Source organism: Aedes aegypti, chromosome 2 (genome assembly GCF_002204515.2).
Source record: "Aedes aegypti strain LVP_AGWG chromosome 2, AaegL5.0 Primary Assembly, whole genome shotgun sequence".
NCBI classification, from domain to species: domain Eukaryota; kingdom Metazoa; phylum Arthropoda; class Insecta; order Diptera; family Culicidae; genus Aedes; species Aedes aegypti.
The window spans coordinates 295,406,907-295,424,706 of record NC_035108.1 but is presented as its reverse complement, the minus strand read 5'-3'; the positions used below and the strand labels follow the sequence as shown (position 1 = coordinate 295,424,706).

The 17,800-nt window shown below is 36.5% G+C and overlaps 1 protein-coding gene across 19 annotated transcripts in view; it reads right to left on the bottom strand.

Annotated features, from left to right (window-relative positions):
- LOC5566523 (tyrosine-protein kinase receptor torso) overlaps nucleotides 1-17,800 on the bottom strand; it is a 429,787-nt gene that overhangs the window by 138,903 nt on the left and 273,084 nt on the right. For all 19 annotated transcript variants that reach the window (XM_021845429.1, XM_021845427.1, XM_021845431.1 and 16 more), the window contains 4 exons: nucleotides 14,222-14,409; nucleotides 13,778-13,797; nucleotides 13,597-13,621; nucleotides 6,151-6,304 (listed from right to left, as the gene is read on the bottom strand). In XM_021845429.1, coding sequence (XP_021701121.1) covers nucleotides 6,151-6,304; nucleotides 13,597-13,621; nucleotides 13,778-13,797; nucleotides 14,222-14,409 — 387 coding nt within the window. The remainder of the gene's footprint in view (nucleotides 1-6,150; nucleotides 6,305-13,596; nucleotides 13,622-13,777; nucleotides 13,798-14,221; nucleotides 14,410-17,800) is intronic.

The window sequence follows — 17,800 nt, the reverse complement described above, 5'->3', positions numbered from 1 at the left end:
GGATTGAATCCTGAGAAAATTGAGAGAATCTCTCACGTATCGCTCTCTGTAACTAGCATAACATGCTGCACATTATGAGAGACTGTTTATCGTATACTGCTACAACTTTGATCAGATTGGAGGGATAGTAGTGCATGATAAAACCCCTCTAAACATGCTCCAAGCCTGGGGGACACTTGCTATTGGAAGCTAGTGGGTTGTTTATCGTGCCAGTAAAGAAAAACACTTATCCCCAAGGGTAAACAAGCGAGAAAAATGGATTTTATCATCGCTCTCTCTTTGGGGCTCTCGCTCGCTGCTTCCATTTATCAGACTTGTTACACCTTGCGATACAATGACGATCGTGAACCGCAACAGATGGGATGTTTTTCTTTGCTTGCTTTGATCGTGCTTCAAACTCAAATGAGAGCGAATTCTGCAATGCCTGTTCACCAGTCTTACCAACTTAACGCCAAACCATCTCCTTTCATTTATTTGCTGGCAACGATTTTGTCGGTCTGTTTAAAAGTTGGCGGAACTCTTAATTTCGTCGATCTTTTGATTCGAAACTCCTCCCATGGTTTGAAAATCACTAAACATATCTACTTTGAACCAAGTTTTATTTGTATTTTTCTTCTGATAATCACTGTAAATGGATACCTGTTTCAATATTTTTTTTTGCATTTGTGGGCCTATACCTTCAAAAAGGCGTAACTTTAAAAAAGGGCACTACTTTTTTTTAAGTTTTGCTCAGATATCCAGCTTGGCCATAGAAAACAACCGGTGAGCACAAATTTGATGGATAAAAGCGGTGATAAAAGCGGTCTGGGGAACACCGTGACTATGCCAACAAATATTATTGCTGATATATGATATATGGACAAACAACTCTCAATTGATAATAAATCTTCGAGCTGTTTAGTAGAATACCTATAAGTAGATGAAAAAACCGAATTTAGTACTATACCTTTTAATTCCACTAGAGTTTGTATCCTTTGACAGATACACGTATTTCGACCTCAAAAGGCCGTCTTCAGTGTCGTGTCTAGTACACGAAGTCGAGTCTAGTACACGACACTGAAGACGGCCTTACAGTTGAGGTCGAAATACGCGTATCTGTCAAAGGATATAAACTCTAGTGGAATTAAATGGTATAGTATTGAGGATTTTGCCCTCTAATAGACTCACACCTAAATAATTTTGTCACACCAAAATATTCTCCCACCATGTTTGCCATATATTGGATGGCGTCGTAGCTAACAAAATCAACGAGTAATGCACATGTAACGCATTATGTTGGATTGTACATTGAATGCAAGTTGCGTGCTTCTATTAAAGTGCCATAGAAACTGACGTGTGAGTATTTATTTTTCCACGTTCAAAATGTGCACGAGAATCTATTCCTCAACAAAAAGAACAATACTAAATTCGGTTTTTTCATCTACCGTTTTGATTCATATTACGGACAGCTTTTAATTCCGGACACTCTTCTTTGTATGGGAAACATTTCACACGAAATGTTTCAATTTTTGCCGTTCAAAAGTTCGCACTTTTGTAGCTCGTTTAATTATGCGTTTTTCATCGATATCTCTGAAAATTAATATTGCTCAACTATATTACACGTTTGTTTAGTGGTTTAGCTATTTCAATTGATGATTTGACTTCTCGATTTATGATTTTCATGAGCTGTCCGGAATTTAAATCAAAGTGTCCGGAATTCAAGGCAAAAGTGAGGAAGCGTCCGGAATAAGAATCATGGAAAGTCCACACATTTGTATTTATTTAAAATTATTCACGTTGCAGAATAAAAATCTTCGCTCACAATTCGAAAGCTATGTGTGTTCAAGGCTCGATAATGCGGAGGAATCATACAAACTGATTTACTTTATATGATTTTTGATCAGTTATACTCCACTGAGTCCTTAAGTGTCCGTAATATGAATCAAAACGGTACTTAACTCTCAATTGAGTTAATAAGCATCTTACAGCTGAATACGCTGTTGTGCAGCTACCGATGATACTTTGGTTAATATAATCTAATATGTCTCTAAAAGTTCTGCTGATAGATTTGAGTAGATTCCGCGGGACTGGGGGTAGTTTGCCCATGTTAAAAAACAGCGATTTTAGATGTGAAAAACATTGTTCTATGTTCTTTTTCAATTATTGTCGGATAAACAAACACGTTTTCTATCAAATAGTAGAAACAGCTATCCATTTTAGCTCTCTGTGGTTTATAAATCATTTTTAAAAAAATGCTTGCTTAACGTTCAACGCTCCGTCATTGTAATCATCGTCATCATCGAATTATCGAAAGCAGTTTTTCTGTTCAAAACTAAAAATTATTCGATGAAAATGTGTTCACTGTGTTTCGGTTGGAGAATAGAATACATTGAATACATTTTCCTGTTCATTTTCTTTATTTTGAAAGCAAAAACTGCTTTAGAAAACTCCGAAATCTATTACAGATCCTGCCCCCTTAACCGCATATGCGGGGTAAAACGCCCCGCACAACAATACAAAAACGTACACACACAATTATACTTGCTTATAGGGGAACTGGGGGTAATTTGCCCATATGGGGCAAAACGCGCCACCCTTGATTTGGACAAACGATGGGTTTTAGAAGGCTTATTTTGCAAAAGGATAGAAATGCTTCTCTTAATATATTTTCATGTGTTTTCTCAAGAAAATCGTAGAAAACGTATAAAAACGATTTTCGCTGTTTTCGTTGCAATTTTGTGCGATTTTCAAGGCCATTTTTCTGGTCGATAATAAACCAAATTTCTGAAACTATCGACGAGAGCCAACTTGTGCACTGTCATAGTTTGTATTACATGTAAAAATATTGTTAAATTTGATCCTTTGCTCGCGTCGCTTGCTCCTGTGAGGGCGGGTGATGTTGCAATAACATGAAGGACTTATATTTTAATCATTTCGTGGGGCAAAACGGATTCTCCTAAATCGTGAGTTTAAACCACAGTCTGAGGTATAAATTTTACTCTTTATGGTAGTTTTACTAAAAAGTCTCATATTTTCAAAATCGTGTACGCATATTTATCGATCTACAGCAAATTGTAAATGGTTTTCTCCAAATATTTCATTTGGTAATCTATACTTTAAAATTATGGCATTTTTTGTCAGAAAAAGCACGTACGCATGCGCAATCATGCTTGAGGATGGTACACAAATTATGACACGCTATATGTCGACTTTTTCGTCCCCTCCCTTGTCAAAGGCCTAATACCCCATCCCCCTTGGAACGTGATTCAATTTGTGTACGACCTTTTGCATATACGTTGCATACATAAGGGCGTTTGATCAGATGATATTGTTCAAATTGTAATTATTATAGTATACATGATGATACGAAAAATGTGCATTTGTAAGGTTCAAATTTGCACGTTACTACAGCGTGGCATTACTTTTGCTGGAATTTGAATCCGAACGGCTGTTCAGGTGTTATGAAATAGGAAAGCCGTTTTGCCCCACGAGTTGATTAAAATTTAAGTCCTTCATTTTATTGCACATAATTAATCACAATACACATTTTTAGAAATAGTAGTTTTCGTTCTCCTGTGCAAAGTATTACGTATGTACTTTAACCTCTATTATTATTTTAGTAGAAGCTTCAAAGTCTTTTCATTACATTTCACTCGAATCTATTCGATTTTAAACAAGTCTACTTGAGGATTCTATGCATTGAATAACAATGCAAACCATTTTAACAGCTTCTCAAACCAGCAACTGTTTTTCATGCGCAGCAACATCGTAAAATTCTATCAAATGATCCAGAAAAAACACTTTAAAAATTTAAATAGAGAAGCATTTTTACACAGTTTCTATTATTTAGGGTGAAAAAAAGAGTTCCAAAACACGTCATTCGATCAAATCAAGGGTGGTTAAACATATATTGAGAGAAGCATTTTTATCCATTTTTTTAAAATCTAGGGTGAAAAAACCATTCTAAAACACATTGTTTATCTAAAGCGAGGGTGGTTTTGCCCCGTATGGGCAAATTACCTCCAGTTCCCTTAGTTTGAGTGCAAAACATTAAGAATTTCAAATGCCTTCAGTCCCGACAATGATTCATTCACCAGTGTCTTAAATGTTAAGGATGGTCATATAATCACCAAAGATTAAATCAAAAATATACAAATTTCTTATTAATACCTCCTTGAACGATGTTAGTTTTTCTTAGCTCGCACTGGAAAAACGATCAAACAAGGCTGGTGAGAAAAAAAAGACCGCTACATACCAAGTAGTTTTACCTGACAGGCTCCAATCAGCAAAATGACCTTGAAAGTTTTTCAGTATTTGTATTGTTCATAGTCAAACAAAATAACTTACATTTTTAAAGCTCATCGTTTGGGGAAAACCCAAATTTACTGAAATTTTGACAGTTTATTAGTCTGACTTGACAATTTGAATACTCAATTCTGCACTGCCCTAATGTTCCACCCTTGTGGGACGTCAAGGAATGACAACAGACTTCGACGGCTCATTGTCAGCCGGTTATAATTTGCGCATAAGCGAAAGTTTGTGATAAACACAGCACTCGTCGTTCCGATGCATCCCGGAGTGTTATTGTTTCAATTTGCGTAATGTGTTTCCAGAGCAAATTGCATTCGTATTGACTTTTTCCAGTGCATTTGCAAAGAAAGAGGTTGTTCGTGGGACTAGTTTCATTATCAGCCACTGGAACTGGCAAAGTTGTCTAGTGCACAATCAACAACACAGTTCAGGTTTGCATGTATAAGCTTGGTGATACCGGAGAAAATGACACTCCTGAATATATTTTTAAGGCGAATCCAAAGATAAGTCTAAGATTTACCCAAGAAATCGAAAGTTCAGCTACATAAGTTTCACGAAATTCGGATAAGGTTCCGAGCGTAACATTATAAACACACAGAAGTTCGCTGTTAGCCTCTGAAGCAGCTTTAAAATTCATAATGAATTCCATGAGAAACTTACCAAGTTCAGGGTTTTGAAAAGAAAGCTTTCTCCCAGGAAATAGAGTGTCTTCGTACCCGAGGCGGAACAAATAACTCCCTAATAATTTTTGCATACCATATTTTGGTATAACCGAATTTTCATAGCAGCATAAAGCTTCTAATGGTCACAAGGTACTCAGTCATAGAGATTGTCCATAAATCACGTCACGCAAAATTTGAAACCAGTAAATTACTAATTACAGCGACGTTGAGCCACAGAGTGTTCTGTTGTAGCAATCATTATAAAGATATCACACTATTAATCTGTAACAACGCACGAAAAAACAAATAATACAAACGATTGAATGAACTACTTAGTTCTACAATCAGCTTAAATTTTAGAAGGATACTCCGAATCCGACCTGACTGAATTTTTAGGCAAAACAAAATATGTACCGTAAAACGGGGTAACTTTGATAATGCGTGTAACTTTGATAGTGTGAGACTCTCAACATACTTAACGAAATAACAAAATTCTTGTTAATCTGTTAAGCAAAACGAATGCAAAAGTAAAGAGTATTAGTATGACACTTCATGTTAAAGCTATTTCCGTTGGAATCAAGTACATTTGAGGATTTATATGCAAATATGGAAAATTTATAAGATTTTAGCAATTTTAAAATGCTCTCAAACAATCTGTTCTACGATCACTATTAGATGAAGTCATAATGAATTCGTCACTTATACTTGATAGCCTAATTATAGTAGAACTCGAATTGGGTCTCAAAACTCTTAGCGAAAACTATTTTTGCAAACGGGGACCATTTTTGTAATCTAAGTCAGAAATTTCCATATAGCGTTAAACGCCTAAAGGTATGCAACACCCTACAAATGTTCCATTATCAAAGTTACCCCAAAACAGAAAACCGACTTTCGATTATATGAAAAATTATAAATCCATTAAGAATAAATCTTTTGGAAATCTGTCAACTGCAATCGATAGGTAGGATACCAGTACTTGTTTTGAAAATATGAATTAAAATTCTTTGAAACAGTATGCATAAATATTCCAGTTTTCTTCGAAAAAACTATCAAAGTTACCCCGTTTTACGTTATGTAAAAAAGTATTCCACTCATGTGGTATTTTTCGTCTGTCTTTTTTACGTTTTGTCTCTGAAACTTTATGTCTAATCCAATGTTTTGCTAGTATAGTAAGGTTTATCGGTATTGAACTACTTACGACAGTTTCACCAAGCTCGGCTCCGTCGAGGCACTGTTCGCACTGAGCTCCAGGTCCCAGTTGACTACCATGTGTTGTCCTTCCATGCGGGTGTATACGCTGAAGTTGGATGCTCGTTTCTGTGCTTGGCATTGGCAGTCGAGTCCGCTGCAGTCTGGTGGGGAAGCGTGCATGGGCGATAAGACACGAAACAAATTCATTACATCGAGCTTAGTTCTTATCGGAGGTTAATTAGTGTTTCGAGGCATAAGACTACATGGAATTTTGCAAAAAAAAAGTTTGAATGATTCATTGGGAGAAGATAAAAAGTATTTTCACAACGGTGATTGATCGTCTTAAAATAAGAGATAAATTATTATTCAAGATATCAATTTATAGACATGACTGGCAGTTCTGTATACATGAGGACAAAAAGTTAGAAGAATAATGTAGTTCGCTTACAATGTTTTCAAGGTAAAAATAGATGATATTCTGAGGAATTCCTATACAAATTCCCAAAAGACAATGTTCAAGAATAATTCAAGGGAAAAATTCTGGGAAAACATTCTTTTATATGTCGAGCAATTTCTCAATCAATCCCTGAATATATTTCTGGTAATGAGGGTATCTGGAGCATGTTCAATTGAATCTTTACATAAACTATTTGTGTAACTGTTAGAAAAGTCTGAAGGCTTTAAAATTCGTCCAGAGTTTTCTACAGAATTAAATTGAATGAAGGTCAATATTTAAACCAGACCAGCGTTCTTCTGATGGCTAGGTTTGCAAATTTGGAATGAATGCACCCGATTTATCATTCAAAGATACACTGCCGTAAATTGCAAGTCAATAAAATCTTAATTTTTATGTCAAAATTGAGTTGATATCAGGCAAAATGTAGCCTATACAATTTTTTTGCGTTTGAAGATTCTAGGACGATAACTCTAATAATTTCCGTTGAAGTTCCCTAAAACTATGCACCACAAATTTCTTCTTCTTCATCTTCAAATAAAAAAGTTTAATTACTTATTTCGCTGTTTACTGGAGTGATTACTTCAGAAGATCTTGCAAAGATTTCGCCAGAAATAACACTGGAAAGTTTTCTCCAAAGCTTCTCAAGGAATTTGTCTACCGATATTTCTAAGATATCAGGAATTTCTGTAAACAGATTTGTACAGGAAGTTGTTTGAAACAACCTTAACAGTGCCCTAAAGACATTTCTCGAGTAAATCTTTCAGCGATTTTTTCTGTATTTATTCCAGGAAGTGCTCAAGAACCTTTCATGAATGATTCCTTCGACCGAACTTTTGATGTTCTAGGCATACCTTCTGGAATTTTTCTCTGTGCTACTCAATCCATGGAATTATTACAAGCATTCCCTTAGAAACTTTATCAGCGACTCCTGGAAGGATCTTCAGAAATTCATCAAGTGAATTTTTCAGTTGTTTCCTGTTGTCAATCTATTAGTAACTCTACAGCAATTCCCACTGTTATTTAAACAGGACGTTTTCAGACGTTTTAAGTTCATTTCCACATGATCATTTCTTTGTTATATTCTGTCTGACTCATGCGATAGTTCCTCCAGGATTTCTTTCAAACATTCAATCAAAGCTCTTTTAAAACTTCTTCCAACAATTCCTTTTAGAGTTTCTTTCGGATTTCTTCTTGGAGCGTTCCTAAGAAAAAAAAAACTCTTTATTAGTCTCTTGAGAACATTCTCGAGGAATTCTGAAAGATGGAATCACTGGAGAGTAACTCGAAACGGTATCTCTAGAACTGGGGGCCTCCCTTAGCCGAGTGATTTGAGTCCACGGCTATAAAGCAAAACAATGCAGAAGGTTCTTTTCGTAATGAAAATTTCCTTGACTTCCCTGGACATAGAGTATCAACGAACCTGCCACACGATATACGAATGCGAAAATAGCAACTTAGGCAAAGAAAGCTCTCAGTTAATAACTGTGGAAATGCTTTTAGAACACTACGCTGAGTAGCCGGCTCTGTCCCAGTGGGGACGTTAATGCCAAAAAGAAAAAGATCTCGAGAGCAGTGATCATCAAACTGCGGCCCTCGAGAAGATTCTGTGCGGCCCGTGACCCAATTTTGAATATCAATTTAATGTGGTCGGCATATTGTGAATTCTAAATGACAACGTTTACTTTTCTTATATCGTGCAATCTAATTTTACGGTTTCATATGTGATTGCACTTGAATGAGTAATGTAGAATCGACTGTTTTAGCAGCTTTGGAACTGCTCTGAAGTATGCTTGAAAACAGAAGTTTTCTAAAATTTGAATCCGAGAATGAAGCTTTGGTAGAAGAAACTCAAAATTCTATGGTTTATTTCTACTTAACGTTGAGTGTCATCGAGGAGCAAAGAAAACTTCACCTTTTAAATAGCAACAAAGTTCTGTTCAAACGAATATTTTATGTAGATGTAACACTTATTCTAGAATAGAGCAGAAAAATAAACAGAAAAATCGTCTGAACAACCTGAAGAAATTCAATTGAGATCTGAAAGAAGATTCATCGAAATAGCTCCTCTGGTAGAGTTGCTGCTATACTCCTAGGAATATTGGGCGTTATGAAAAAAACACGATGTGTTACGTAGAACAACTTTATTACCAAAAAATAGGTAAGTCTGAAACTTCGCCACAATAAAGTCTAGGTCTCTCGCGTTCATTTGCTGCAAAAACCAAAAAAATCGGTCGGGGGGGGGTCTAAAGTAATTTTTTTTTTTGATTTCGAGAGACTTGCACATATGTTTGTATTTGCGTATGTATGTGGTTATGGGGGGCGGTTCAAAATTTAAAAATGTTTGAGAATCCAATCTTCCATAAGCAACATATAGCATCCTTACTGTATAAATAGCGTTCTGTGAAATTTTCTGGCTTGTAAGTGGTGATTTAAAGGTGGCCCGAAGACATTGTAGGTTTATATGGAAATTACTATAAAGAAATTTTGAGATATGTTCCAAAATTGAAATGGTTTGATCTTACAGTTCGTCCCGTATCTCCATACGTTCAACGCAATGTGCGTCGGTACAAAAACACATATCCATAAGTACTTCACACAAAATAAAAAAAAAATGTTCTGGACCCCCCGACCGATTTTTTTTTGATTTTGGTCGCAGATGAAAGAGCAAAGTCTAATTGTTTTTTGTTTGAAATTTCAGACTTACCTATTTTTTGTAATAAAGTTACTCCACAAAGACACCGTTGAACTTTACTACATGTAGCATCTACTCAAAAACAAAATCCACAAAGTTTACTACACTTTTGGTATCAATAGAAAAACCTTTCGAACATGTAGTACACCCCAACCTCTTTTTACGACCGTTATTGGGGGGTCGTAAAAAAAATCGGTCGTAAAAAAAATAACGGTTATAATTATGGTTTTGAAAAATTCAACGTCTAGATGCGGAAGTACTGATTCGAGATATTGGGCAAAGTTGAAGCATGGGTTGAGAACTTTCCAAAATGGCCGTTCAAGTTTTCGCATTTTGGTAATGGATGGCAATACTGCTCGATTGTTAGCAAAAGTGCCAATTTTATGGGGGTGTGATATGCAAATACAAAAATATTAAAGATAACGATACCGAATGTTCACCAAAGTTGAAGGAAGTGTTGCGTGCCATACAGTCGGCCGAATCACAAATGTTCATGTGGCTGGCAACACTGTTTAAGAAGAATAAAGTAAAGATCAAAACCATCAAACTTGAGCGGAACAGAAAAGTATAATGCTTAGCAACATAGCAATACTCTTCAGCTGTAATCCAGTTTTTCATTGAGGGTTCAAAATTTTTTTCGTAGCTGGCAACACTGCTTAAGTGAAATTGCGCCACCAGGCAGTACAAGTGTGCATGCAACTATTGTTTTGCGGATATCTCAGGATCCAGACCACTTAGAAAAATGGCGTCTTCGGCAAAGTTGTTCAGTAGCTCAAGGACTATGATTATTCTAGGCAAGAGATTCGAGATGTTGCCACCAGGCGGAGCTAGTGAGCATAAAATTTTTGTTTTCCGGATAGCTCAGGATCCTGACCACTTAGAAAGATGGCGTCTTCGGCAAAGTTGTTCAGTAGCTCAAGGACTATCATTATAAAAGCTATGAGATTCAAAATTTTGCCACCAGGCGGCGCTAGTGAGCATAGAACTTTTGTTTTGCGGATAGCTCAGGATCCTGAGCACTTAGAAAGATGGCGTCTTCGGCAAAGCTGTTCAGTAGCTCAAGGACTATCATTATTCTAGCCAAGAGATTCGAGATTTTGCCATCAGGCGGCGCTAGTGTGCATGGAATTTTTGTTTTCCGGATAGCTCAGGATCCTGACCACTTAGAAAGATAGCGTCTTCGGCAGAGTTGTTCAGTAGTTCGAGGACTATCATTATAAAAGCTTTGCTTTTCTATGCTCACTAGCACCGCCTGGTGGAAAAATTTTGAATCTCATAACTTTTATAATGATAGTCCTTGAGTTACTCAACAACTTTGGCGAAGACGCCATCTTTCTAAGTGGTCAGGATCCTGAGCTATCCGCAAAACAAAAGTTCTATGCTCACTAGCGCCGCCTGGTGGTGGAATTTTGAATCTCATAGCTTTTATAATGATAGAGCTTGAGCTACTAAGCAACTTTGCCGAAGACGCCATGTCTCTAAGTGGCCAGGATCCTGAGATATCCGCAAAACAAATGTTTCATGCTCACTAGCACCGCCTGGTGGAAAAATCTTGAATCTCTTGGCTAGAATAATGATAGTCCTTGAGCTACTCAACAACTTTGCCGAAGATGGCATTTTTCTAAGTGGTCAGGATCCTGAGCTATCCGCAAAACAAAAGTTCTATGCTCACTAGCGCCGTCTGGTGGCGGAATTTTGGATCTCATAGCTTTTATAATGATAGAACTTGAGCTACTGAGCAACTTTGCTGAAGACGCCATCTTTCTAAGTGGCCAGGATCCTAAGATAACCGCAAAACAAATGTTTCATAATCACTAGCGCCGCCTGGTGGCAAAATGTTGACCCTCATAGCGTTTATAATGATAGTCCTTGAGCTACTGAACAACCTTGCCGAAGACGCCAGGATCCTGAGATATCCGCAAAACAAATGTTTCATGCTCACTAGCGCCGCCTGGTGGCAAAATCTCGAATCTCTTGGCTAGAATAATGATAGTCCTTGAGCTACTGAACAACTTTGCCGAAGACGCCATCTCTCTAAGTGGTCAGGATCCTGAGATATCCGCAAAACAAAATTTCGATGCTCACTAACGCCACCTAGTGGCAGAATTCCGCAATTCAATGACCACCATATGTTAGCCCTTGAACTACTGAACAATTTTGCTGAACATCATGTTCCTCTATTTTGAATACTTTTTAAGATAATGATCATTTATAAAAACGGTCGTTAATCTGAATTTCGGTCGTAAAAAAGTGGTCGGAAAAAGAACCGTCGGTAAAAGAACGGTTGTAAAAAGAGGTTGGAGTGTACCTGCTACTTTCAAACATGAGCAGTGACTGATGCTGCATGTTAATAAAATTCTATTCAGAGTGCAGAGTAATGCTGCACGTCAAGAAAATGCCATTCAGAGTTACACTTAAAATCAATAAAATCATGCATATATACCAAATTTGTCGCTTATTCACACGACAAATCATGTAAAAATATGAATTCATTACATCTATACATCGCGTAATCGAGCATGGACACTAATTCATGTAAATTATGTAATTTAACACGATTTGAAGTTAAATTTGCGATAAATCATTCCCTTTATGTGCATGTGAATTTTATGATGATGATTACAAAAATTTTTCTGAGAATTTCGGAATTTTAGCTTAAAATCTGTATCCTATGAAGGACTCTTGAGATTACAGCAATTGTGGAATTATAAAGTTTCTAACATTTTCAAGATTCCAGTACTGAGAATTTGATGAAATAGCGGTAGAATTTTGAGCTTCCTCTTTAAAAAAACAGCATGTTGAACTCCGATGATGGATATGGAATTCTTAGTATTTCTGTGGTATTCTCGTTATTTCGGTAGTTTTCCTGGTAGTATCCCTGAAATTTGACATGTGACAACGACATTTCCCGCGAAGTGAAAAGACGTGTTGCGGCTGCGAATAGGTCCTTTTACGGACTACGTAACTAGCTTAGGTCCCGCAGCTTGTAAATGGAAACAAGATTCGTCCTGTATAAAACATTGATTCTTCCGGTGGCTACGGGCACGAAGCGTGGACATTGAAAGAGTTAGTCCGGAAAGCTTTAGGTGTCTTCGAGCGTAGAGTGCTGCGAACAATACTCGGTGAGAAACTCGAAAATGGCGCATTGTGCAAAGATGCGAATGTTATCAAGCGTGTAAAATATGGCAGACTTTAGTGGGCTGGTCACTTAGTGCGAATGTCGGAAGAAGGAATTTCGCAAATAATATTCAGCAGGGAACCAAGTAGAGGTCGGCGGCTTCGGGGAAGACCACGAATAGGCTGAAAAGTTGGTTTTCATGGCTGGCTCTTTGATCCCTTGGATCGCAGTTGCACTGTTTTTGTGTTCTGTAACTCGATATCTCCCTAACTTGATAGTCCCTCTAATATCGAGTTATGAAGTGATTACTTGATTTCAACCAGAACATTTTTATTTTGGACTTGGTTAGAACGATTCAGTCAAAATTAATTCTCATTATCTATTATGCACGACTTTTCAAGTATTATATACAGATGATTTTTTTACGTAACATTCACAAAATTACGTAGGTATAGTCAAATTTGTGTTAAATTACAATTTTTTGGGGATATACGAATATTTTGTATTCAAATAACATTCTTATGCTTAGCGTTTCCCACTTATTTTGTACCAAAAGCCTCGTCAATAGAAAAACTTCTACGTGCAAACATTCAATTATTGAGTAACGCTAAAATTGTAATTTTTTTATGCTTTACATATGTAAGAAAACTTTCAAAATTTTGTATGGGTCGTATCGTGTACTTCCTTTTCTCTTCAAAACTTACAAAGATACTGATAAACTGGAAAGATAGAGTCTTTGGCAAAATTGTTCAGACGATCAATATTGATGGTGATCTAATTGATTCATATTTTGTCCGCTAGATTCAATTCAATTTCAAGATCCTGTTATATTAGAACAGAGATTTCCAATGTGGGTGATATCGCCCCCATGGGGGTAATTCTTATGTTCAGGGGGTGGAAGGATTCAGAAAATGAATGTAGCTAAATTTAACAGCGCAAAGAAACTTCCAAGAAAGTGAAAATGCCAGTGAAGAAGAAATAAAAAGCTACAAACATGTTGAAAAGTGAATTATGAGGGTTATTTACAAATGCTTTAGCCTCGAAGGGTCAATAGTCGCGTGAAACTCCGGTCTATCAAGATGTGTGTTTTACTTCATCAACTTAAGCAACAAAAAAGAATGAATGAACTTATGGCTAATGTTAAACACTTCATACTCATATTAGATCTATAATATGAACGACTTACCCGATGGTACTTGTATCGGATCCGGCTGGAAAGCAATAACAATTATCAATTTATAATTAGTTTGTAGTAAAATAAACGTAGCAGATAAATACTTCTGCTGTGCTATACTATGTCAAACCAGCCATGCCCTCGAATGGCTTCACAACAAATAATCCCATACCCTTCGAAACAATCTGCTTACCTTTTCTTCGAAAATGGAATCTGGAATGAAAATAGAATAATAATTGGATTAAACTCTTTTGTGAAAAAGATTAAAAGTCGGGTGTTGCTACAGGCCCAAGTAAAATACCGAGGGAATAAAATTTCAGGCGTTTAGCACTTGATCCTATTCTTGTCAGATTATTAGATGAACGACCAACTGATTTGGATAAAGTCTGTTCGATCTAACGTTCAAACGTTGAAGCAACTGTTGAAGTTAATTACAAATAATTGACATTGCAACATGGAAACTGTCTCTTCGTTGTTACCTCAACTACGATAGTTGAATGTTTTCTTAGTCAGTTACTAATAATCGTGCTTCGAAGCGAGTTTTGCAGAGATTATTACCAATGCCTAGGAATCGAGCATGGTTACAACAAGAATTCCCACGACATTAGTGTTTACCCAGTGAAAATGAAATGCGTACCAGTTATGACCTCGGCTTCCGTAAAACATCGTCTGCTATCGTACAGTCTAACTCGCGTCAAAAGTATGCCATCGCTTCCAGTTACATTTTTCACATCGTGCGTCCAGCTTCCGGTGTCGTTGGCCGACAGCTTTCCCGTAAAGTCCCAACCGTCCCAAGGACGCTTCGCGCTTTGAAGGTGTCGCACCCTACGGAAAAGGAAGGAAATAAATTTGAATTATTTTAATTTTTTTGTTTTGTCTATCATAAACGCTGCTCTTGAACAGAATCAGTCACGAGTTAAATTGGCACGTGTCAGTTGAACAATCCTTTTTTAAGTCTTTTGAGAACATTGTAATGTACATTCCCGTGCCAAAGTTTGGGTTTACCCCCTAATTAAATATGAGAAATCATGTCTGATTGCAATACGGCGACCTCTGTTTGGGGAAAATTGTTTGAAATCCAATTCACTAAAACATCAACTAACGAAGTTTTTTTTTAAGAAATTACAATTGACGTCACTTATTTTACAAAGTAAGTTCAAGAACATCAGTATTTTGCTCGTAGATACCAAGGCCTATATTCAATTGAGCCCTTGAAGTACCAAAAACATCCGTACAAACCAAAAACATATTCCGATGACTGAAAAAAAAAAAAAGACACGGACACCGTTCTTCAGCCATTTAGCTGCACAGACTTTAACCACTAGACAGCGGACAAGCCTACTTAAATGGCTCAGCCGAGAAACATTCCCGATGAAAAGTTTCAACGGCTGAAGCGGGACTCGAACCCTTACTTCATGATACGATGCAATTAGAGCCTAACGACACTAACCGCACGGCTACGAGGTGCACATGAAATGAATCCACATTAAATAAATGGTTAAGATACTGTATCATATTAAAAAAAAAACATCGATAGACCATTGATCATCATTGGCGTAGCTAGGATTTTTTCTGGAGGGGGCTAGGAGGGGCCTAGCAAATTCTCGTTTTACCAGAGTAATGATGGTCACAAATTTCATGAATTTCGTAGTTTGCATAGATTTCCATTGATACTTGTAAATTTCTATTTTCACTACGGAAAATATTCAATCTTTGTCTAATCTAGTAATAAAAAATCTTCAATAATTCTTCCGAAGAACTCACGAGGAATATCCCTTTGTAATTCGTCCACGAATTTTTCAGGTATCGGGGATTTCTTCATGAATTATTCCCGTACTTTTCCAGTGCATTTTTCATGCATTCCTTTACCAGTTTTCACTGAGTTCCTCCTGGAATTCCCATAGAAAATCATTTTCGGGATAAGTAGTTATTATGCAACAGATTGCTTCCTGAAGTTTACTTAGACTATCTGATTTTACCATAAAATTTCTTGAAGAATCTGTATAAAATTGCTTAGAAGAATCTTTTGAAGAATTCCAAATTTTGAACAATTACGATGCAAGTCGCGTACATACTTTTTACAAATAAATTCTAATTGTTAGTTTAACATACCATCCAGTTGTTCATTAACTCTTAAAAGCCCGAGACGAGCCTTGAATCTTTAAATGACTCCAATTCGGAGACTAGTAGATCAATTAATTTGAAATAATTTTTGAAGTAAATGCGGTTAGTTGGTCTTACAATCCTTGAGTGAGGCATCCCCCTGACCCCTCCCCTTTCTCTTGGTAACGGAAAAAGCGTGGACAGGAGAGGTGCAAAATTGGTTTCAAACGGATATCTGAACATCCAAATGAGCTAGAAGGTTGGTGTCTTCGGCAAAGTTATTCAGCATATCAAGGACTATCTGGCAATAAAAAATCTGATTGAGAATTCATCCGCTAGATGGCACTAGTGGCAAACTTTATTCAATCATCTGTATCTTAGGATCCATATTAGCTAGAAGGTTGGTGTTTTCGGCAAAGTTTTTCAGTAGTTCAAGGACTATCTGGCAGTGAAGAGACTGATTGAGAATTTTTCCGCTGGGTGGTGCTAGTGACTAATTTTCTTCAATTGTCTGTATCTCAAAATCTTTAAAACCTAGAAGGTTGGTGTTTTTGGCAAATATATTCATTAGTTCAAGGACTATCTGGCACAAACAAACAAACAAACTGAAAAGTCAACGATCAATCTCTTATTTTTCGATCTAATACATTTACACGATCATGTAACATTCAAGAATTTTAAGCTGAAAATTAAACGTGATGCTGTAACAATAGATGAGTTTGGTTTATTTTTACTCTATTCTACTGTATACATACACTACATTGAAATATAAATAGTTTTATCTGTGTGTATCTTAACATGCTTATCAGCTAGAAGGTTGATGTCTTGCGCAAGGCTGTTCGGCATATGAAGGGCTATTTTGCGGTGATTCGAAATTCTTGAGATACATGCAATTGCATAAAATGTGGTACTAGCTTCATTACGAGTAGAAATGGTTTATGGAGTCGAAAAATCTAATTGATAATTTATTTATTATATAGATGATTATGATGATGATGATAATGGTCCTGCGACATACCCCTACAAAGGTTTGAACAAGACGATATATCTTAAAGATAATTCATTCTGATCATTTCAACCAGATTTGCAAACAATAAACGGTCTGATTATTTTTACAGACATAAAGAGCATTTTTTCGATGTTTTATTTTTGTGATGCAGTGGCGTAGCCAGTAATTATTTCTAGGATCATCAAGGGTCTTAAGAAGAAAAAAATATTTTTGATCAGCATTTAATCCAAATACAAATCCCCTTTTTCTTACCTAAGTGCAAAACAGCTCGACCATTAATATTGTATAATGCATTACTAAATTATATCAAATTTATGCATAAAACAGAAAAACCAAAAAAAAAAACGAAAAACGGAAACGGAAACGGTTTACAGCAAAAATAAGAATGGCAAAATATTGCTGGTCTCAACCAACCCTGGAGCTGAATTCAAAACTATCTGTAACATTCGCATTTTCAGGAAATAACTGACATTTGACCAGAAAACTTACTACTGATGCATAAAATCCTCCAACAGACAGCCTGAATATTCAATTCAAATTTTAAGTAATCAAATAGATGTTTATATATGTGTACCGTGCGCTGGACTCGACCTTTGTAGACTACTCACAAAAATGAATAACTTATAACTACGATTTCAGTGCCGTGTACTAGTTGAGTCCAGTACATGGCACTGAAGATGGCCTTACAGTTTAGGTCGAAATATGCGTATCTGTCAAAGAATGCAAACTCTAATGGAATAAAATTGTATAGTACTAAATTTGGTTTTCATTTATTTATAGACGTTTCAATCAACTCTAAGATTCATTTTCACGCCAAGATATTTAATCTCGTGCACGCGATCATTTGTTCCCTCCTGTTCCCCATCAATTTGTATTAAAACGTCTACAATGGTCCAATTTCACGAAATCAATATAAATTTAGTTTTTCTTATATTCAATTTGAACTGTTTGTACTTCAACCATTTACTCGTAAAGAAGCTAGTAACCCATTTTCTTCAATTGCCTGTATAACCAGAATTTCTAATCCCCGCCAGATAGCCCTTCATATGCTGTTGAATATCTTTGCCGAAGACACCAACCTTCTAGCTATTAAGAACCTTGAAG